We start from the raw sequence: 6569 nt of genomic DNA, 5'->3' as shown, positions 1-6569 counted from the left end.
CCACCCACTCCCTCCCCTGTGGAGTGCTCTGAGCAGGCTCCCAGAACCTGGCCAGACTCCACAGGGCCGATCACCAGCCAAGACATCAAAACATCAAAACATGGGCACCCTTCCTGGACACAAGAGTCACCCAACTTGGTCAGAGGTGATCCTGTTGGGGGACACCCAGACCAATTCAGGGCATCAGTCACAAGACCAGCAAAAACACCTGGCTGCCTCCACACTGCACTCACCAGCGGTCAAGCATACAGGTCAACTGACGGTGTGCAGGGAGCAAGTTCTCCTGTGGCTGGAGTCTGCAAGCTCACCCAGTTCTGGGGGCCCAGGAGCAGAGACTGAGCCCACGGAGGGACTGTCCCAGCCAGGGGCTCAGGGCCAGGCTGAGATCTGGAACAACCCATGGGCCAGGCCTGGAGCAGCAGCAGGCAAAGGGGACACAGGGACACCCTGGCAGCTCTTTCCAGTGACCAAGAGGCCTGGCTGCTCAGCTCAGGAGGTCACTGTGGACGCTTGGGTACTTGAGGCAAAGGGCCACCAGGTCCTTCAGGCCACAGCTTCCTGCTCTCCATGGTCAGCATGGCACCAGCAATTGTCACTCTTGCCTGACCCACATGTTCCCTCAGCAGGGAAGCCAGGGGGACAACCTCACTGGGTGAGGGAGGGGACAGGCTGCAGGGTCCCAGGCCTAGGCAGTGCTCACATGGAAGGTGCCCACAGGAGTAGCCAGCCAACTGCCCTGACTGTTCAGCTGCTTCCTCCCAGGGAAGAGGGGTCCCTTTCAACTCCCAAGAATCTTCCAGAACTTCCCTGTCTCCCTCACCCAACTCTCCCAGTCCCAAAGAACCACAGTCGAGAAGACAGTGAGAGATCCGTTTATGGATGAGACAACGGGGTCAGGGGAGGAAGGACACACAGGGTCTGTAGTGCTGATATTCCAAGGACTAGACCAATAGACAAGAGAGGGAGGAAGACAACATCAAAGGTTGAGAGCTCCACCCAGGCGGAGCAGCTGTGCCAGGACATCAGACCCAGCAAGCCCGGGAGCTGGGGGTGAGCAGGGGCCTCAGTTCTTGGGGGACCCCCTCTCTGTACTCCCTGCAGCCCACCACTCAGCGGGCTGGACTCTTCGGGAGGTGGTATTTTTGAGGGGATGGGTGGTCTAGAGAGGTGGAAGGTTCCCTAGGATGGGGCTGGACTGGGAGTCATGAGGTTAGCAGCAGCACTGGGCGGAGGGGGCGGGGTGTCTGGGTAGGGCCACTGCTCAGCAGGGCCCCAGCAGCCAGGGGAGGCCCCCCACCCTGCCCAACACACCAACGTGGTGCAATAAATTAAGTTTCAAGTAGTACGACCGGGTCCAGCAGGAGAGCGGGAGGCTGGTGGGGCTTAGGGAGAAGCCCCTCCCCCAGCCTTGTCCTGCCACTCCCAGCGGCCCCCAGCTGTATCAAGTGTGTCTGTGTGCACCCATCAAGGGGGCCTGGGCCCAAGCCCGACGTCCACATGGGCACCTCAGACCAGTGCCAGAGCCTGCTCGGTGGGGCAGAAGCAGGGCAGCATGGTGCCCACGGCGTCCACGATGGCTGCCAGGTGCTCGTCTTGTGCCTGAGGCCCACACAGCTGCATGAAGTCCGCCAGGCGCAGCAGGTACTCCAGATTGTGGCCCGAGGAGCCTCGGCAGGCCAGGATCTGCGTGGCAATGGCCTCCTCGGGCGCAGGGCCCAGGTAGCCCGGGTTCTGTGGGGTGGCCACATACGCCAGCGCCTTGAGGGGTTGGTCAGGGGTGTCTTGCGGGTAGAACATGACCTCTTTGGTGTCATAGCCGCCAAGCACCGCCTCCCGGACGTTCAGGTACTTCAGAGCCTCGCTCACCTGGTCACCTTGAACCTCATATGCCACGCCCCAAGTGCAGCCCTATGAGGAAACAGACACCTGGGGTCAGTCAGAACAGCAACCTGCTGGTCCCACCCAATGCCGACGGCTCACCGCCCCCTTCCCCCGATGCCAGTAGTGGGTGGCCCGCCAGGGAGGTGTGTTGGGGACTGATGCTCCACAGAGCAACACCAAAAAACCCAGACTCTGCTCTCAAATCCATGCCAACTCATAGTGACCCTATAGGGCAGGGTAGAACTGCCCCTGTGAGTCTGAGACTGTCACTCTGTATGGGAAAAGAAAACTACACCTTTCTTGGGAGGAGCGGCTGGTGGTTTTGAACTGCTGACCTTGCAGTTAGCAGCCCAACAGATAACTACTGAACCACCAAGGCCTGATCCTTATTCCCCTTCCGAAGGACAAGCCAACCGTTCCAGGTCCAAGGCAGGATTTCCACGGCAAAGCAGCACAGATGGGCTATAAGCTAGTTAGATAACTGAGAGTCATGCCCCTGATCCTATTGAATCAAAATCTGGATTTTCCCATCGATCGGGGAAAGAAAACTTTTGTAAGACTGCCCCTTCCCTTCTGCCCTCAAAGCAACGACTCAAGACACTTACCTCTCGGTCTTCAAGGAGGGTCACCACACGGCCAGGCTAGGGAAAGAAACATTTTGAAAAAGATAAGTTAGAAATCACCTCTTGCCAAGCCTGCAGGCCCCAGCTTCAGGGAGGGCCACAGGGCACCCACATCTGCAGGGTGCAGGAGAATAAGACAGACACAGGGCAGTGGCCCAGACTGGTCATCAGGGGCACACCTCAGCAAGTCACTGAACGCCTGCTCACAGGCTCCAGCAGTGACTCACCGCTCCATAACCCAGCCTCCACGGGGCACCTGCTGGAAGCTACACCTGTCCCCATCAGTACCCGTACCCGGTGCAGCATGGCACCCTGAAGGGTGCCCTCGCCCCCACCCCTCACCCCCGGGCACGGCCCGATGCTCACCATCTTGTCGCTGCCCCGGTGGAAGGTGTCTCCTTGCCAGAAGCGGCGGCTGTAGCCACGCACGAAGCCCACCCGGCTGTCACTATAGGCGAAGTCAGGCCTCCACACTAGGGAGCCGTAGCCGAAAATCCACAGCGCAGGGAGGTCGCCTTCGTGCTGGGGGCGGTGCGCAGAGAGCTCCGGGGGTGGCGAGGCGGGCGGGGAGCTCTGCGATACGGACTCCTGCTTCATGGTGCCGGGCGCAGGGACCGGCCCGGGCGGCCTCCGGGGCTGGTCTCCGGCGAGGGCACTGACGGGCCGACGGATGCACACACCTGTCCTGCCAGGGCTCGGTCCCTCGAGCTGAGCGGCCCCACAGGAGGAGCCCTTTAAACCCTCCGGCTCGGAAGCCCCGCCCACCGCGGCCTGCTGCCGCGGCGATTGGGGCGGGGCGAATTCCTTTTTAGCCAATCACCATCGAATGTTGCTTCTCGGTTAACCGCGCCGCCCTCTGAGTGGATGGCTGAGCAGCCCGCCCCGGACCCGGCGCGACCGCCGATTGGTTGGGCCCCAACTCTGGCAAAGCTGGCAGGACTGATGCAACGCCGAGGGTGGTTTCCCCAGCGCCCGCATACAGCAAGGGCTCCGCGGATTGCGTCAGGTGGCGGGCAGCAGACCCCTGCCGAGCACCGGCACGGGCACGGGCACCGACCCCGGTCTCTGCCCTGCAGCCCCCCTGGCCTGGGCCCGCAAGAGCCAGCGCGGCCGGCCCCGGGCGCGTCCTCATTGGTCCCGCTCGCGCACCTGGCGGAGTCCCTACACCTCCAGGCAGCGCGGCCTCAGTTCCCGGGCCCGCGGAGGGGACGTCCGGATGTGAATGCCTGCCCTTGGGGCGCCGCCTGGGAGCTGGCTCTGCCGGGGAACTGTCGGAAGCACGCTGCATTCCGCTCAGGTGTCTCACGCCGTTGGCTCGCGTGAGCAAACGGAGAAACTGAGTCACGAGGCGAGCAAGGGCTTACTGCACAGGCCCCAAGGCTGAGTCAGGCGGGGCGCCGGGGCTGACCGGGAAGCCCGAGCACGTGAGGGCGACGCCCCAACCCAGATATGGGGACCCCCCTCCCCGAGCCCCCGCGGAGGCCCGGAGAGGAGCGGGTCGGTCCGAGCGCTCGGAAGGGTCGCCTGCAGCGCAAGTCACTCACTGGTGGCCGGAGTTGCAGGGAGAGGCCGCCCATAAAGGAAAGCCAGGCCAACCCTGCTCCTGAGGCAGTGGGCTCTGGCATCAGGGTCCTTACGGACCGAGATTCAGGAGCCATGGGCAAGGAAAGAAGACTTGAACCCCCTTCCCCCGACCCTTCTCGGCTTGCGTTTGCCCCACCCCAAACCCTGGCGGGGTTCCACAGATCTCCCCGGTTGGTTGACGCTCTAAACCACACCACGGGGCTGCCTCCTGCTCCTGCCTCCTGCGGACGCCTCAAACTGGGAAAGGGTACAGCAGGCTTATCAGTCCCGTGAGAGACACACACACACAGGAAAAAGGAAATGGCTCCTCCTATTCAAACTGGATAATGTAAAGTATCTCATCTGCTTACTTCGAAATCCTCATTCCATAGATGTGTACAATTTATTTCCTAGGGGTAATGTTGCCCACAGAATGTATACTATGAAGCTATCTCTTAAGACACACATACAAATACACACACAAATAAGTTATTAATATTTATATAAGAGAAGGGGAAGGGGGAAAACAACCTGGCAGGCTGCGCTTGTTCGCAGCGGCTGTCACAAGAGGAAGACTTTCAGTTTTAAACATGTATGGAAAAGTTCAGATTTTTTTTAAATATAAGGAACATGGGTTACTTTTCTGATTAGGAAAAAATAAATACCAAGCAAAAGGGTCATTACAGGTCATTTTCCTTTCATGCCTCCTGTCTTCTCTCAGCCCTTTGAGTATCGCCTTTGCTGCCTCTTAGGCAGCCAGTTCCCGGGCCCCCCACCCCCCCACACACATACACACAGCCTTTGGGTGGTGATGGGCGTGGTGGAGGCCAGGTGCTGGCAGAGACACATCTCGGGAAGTATTTGAAATGGCACACGGCTTGAGAGAACCACGGAGCGATACACATCAAGAATCATCGTTTCCCTGTCGTTGGACCCAATACTTACAAAATAGGGGGACAGTCTAAAAAATGCTCAGGGCAGAGCTATTCCAGCCAAAACAAAAGAAGAAAAGCACAAGTATCCAAATACAAACATGTTCAGTAAAGTGTAATCAATCCATCTCACAGCAAAGTACAGACATCCAAAAAAATGAAAACAGGGAAAATATCCAACAGAAGGTGATTGGTTGCATCACGCTTGCAGTCTTGAAGTTGAAAAGGACCACCCAAGATACAATTCACCTGGAAACAACAGAGTTACCAGGAGCTACGGAATGTGTGTGACCAGTTACCTCCATGAATAACTAGCGCCTTTTCCATGAAACCAGAACATTTTGGTCGTATCTCCAGTAACAGAATCTGGATCAAAAGGGGGAAATGCAGAGCAGCATAGAAAATCCTTAGGGGCGTGAGACTTCTGGAGCAAAAATAAATAAATAGATAAAAATAAAATAAACTACCATTAAGGTGATTCAGATTCATAGTGGTGGATAAACTCCTGAAATTGATTGCCCTGAAATAGCCTTTGTATGCCCTGAAATCTTTACCGAAAAAAGTCTGCTTGAGTATCAAGCTCTTTGAAACACTATGTATTTAGGATCAAATTGACGAGTCACCAAAATAGGCTCTTAGGGGACAGTGAGCTTAGGGCACTGAGAGGGGAACACTCAGAAGATGAGGATGGTCGGACAAGCCAAAGAATGTGACGATGTCACTACCTTGCCCAGGTAGCAGCTGTTGGATTGCCGTAGGTCTTACTGCGTTGCTTCTCCACAGCCGGGAGCCCCAGTGGCGTGGGTTAGTGCTAGGCGGCTCACCCCGAGGGACAGTGCTTCAAAACTACCAGCTCTTGCCAGGAGAAAGGTCAGGCTTTCTGCTCCTGAAAAGGTTCACCGTCTCAAACCCACGGGGTGTCTGTCCTATAGGAGCTCTACGAGTCAGAATCCACTCCATCAATGGCAGGGAGGTGGAAGGGGGCGGGGATGTTGTTTGCTTGTTTGTTTCTCAATAACAGCAAGTAAAATTGAAAGGAATAAAATGTGCCTATAAGGCGGCTCTATGAATGTGAATAGTCGACAGCCACGAGTGTATAATGATTGACACAGAAGCATATCTGTGATACAGAAGTGGAAAAGCAGGTGGTAAAATGGCCTTGTGTGACTTTTTTTAATTCAAAGAATATCCATACTTATTTGCATAGAAAAAGCTCTGGAAAAACACAAGAAAATGGTAAAGAAAGCTGATGGTGCCCAGCTATCAAAAGATATAGTGCCTGGGGTCTTAAAGGCTTGAAGGTAAGCAAGCGGCCATCTGGCTCAGAAGAAACAGCCCACATGGAAGAAGAACACCAGCCTGTGTGATCACGAGGTGTCAATGGGATCAGGTATTAGGCATCAAAGAACAAAAAAATCAAATCATTGTGAATGAGGGGGAGCACAGATTGGGGACCCAAAGCCCATATGTAGGCAACTGGACATCCCCTTACAGACGGTCGTGGGGAGGAGATAAGCCAGTCAGGGTGCAGTGTAGCAATGATGAAACATACAACTTTCCTCTAGATCCT

The 6569-nt window shown here is 56.3% G+C and overlaps 1 protein-coding gene across 1 annotated transcript; it reads right to left on the bottom strand.

Annotated features, from left to right (window-relative positions):
• Window positions 1-856: 856 nt before the first annotated feature.
• Window positions 857-3229, bottom strand: CHAC1 (ChaC glutathione specific gamma-glutamylcyclotransferase 1). Its single transcript, XM_075530611.1, has 3 exons — window positions 2871-3229; window positions 2487-2522; window positions 857-1908 (listed from the first exon to the last, which is right to left on the bottom strand). The coding sequence occupies exons 1-3, from the start codon at window positions 3099-3101 to the stop codon at window positions 1507-1509; spliced, it is 669 nt and encodes a 222-aa protein (XP_075386726.1). The 5' UTR covers window positions 3102-3229; the 3' UTR covers window positions 857-1506.
• Window positions 3230-6569: the final 3340 nt, after the last annotated feature.

The sequence above is a fragment of the Tenrec ecaudatus genome, chromosome 14 (genome assembly GCF_050624435.1).
Source record: "Tenrec ecaudatus isolate mTenEca1 chromosome 14, mTenEca1.hap1, whole genome shotgun sequence".
Classification (NCBI taxonomy): Eukaryota; Metazoa; Chordata; class Mammalia; order Afrosoricida; family Tenrecidae; genus Tenrec; species Tenrec ecaudatus.
The sequence above is the reverse complement of the archived record's forward strand: the minus strand, read 5'-3'. Positions and strand labels throughout refer to the sequence as shown.

Coding starts and splice junctions, on each gene's coding strand:
- CHAC1 (XM_075530611.1), bottom strand. CDS start 3,101: ATGAAGCAGGAGTCCGTATCGCAGAGCTCCCCGCCCGCCTCGCCACCC. Junction 2,523..2,870: donor ACCGGGGCAGCGACAAGATG/GTGAGCATCGGG, acceptor TTCTTTCCCTAG/CCTGGCCGTGTGGTGACCCT. Junction 1,909..2,486: donor CCCTCCTTGAAGACCGAGAG/GTAAGTGTCTTG, acceptor GTTTCCTCATAG/GGCTGCACTTGGGGCGTGGC.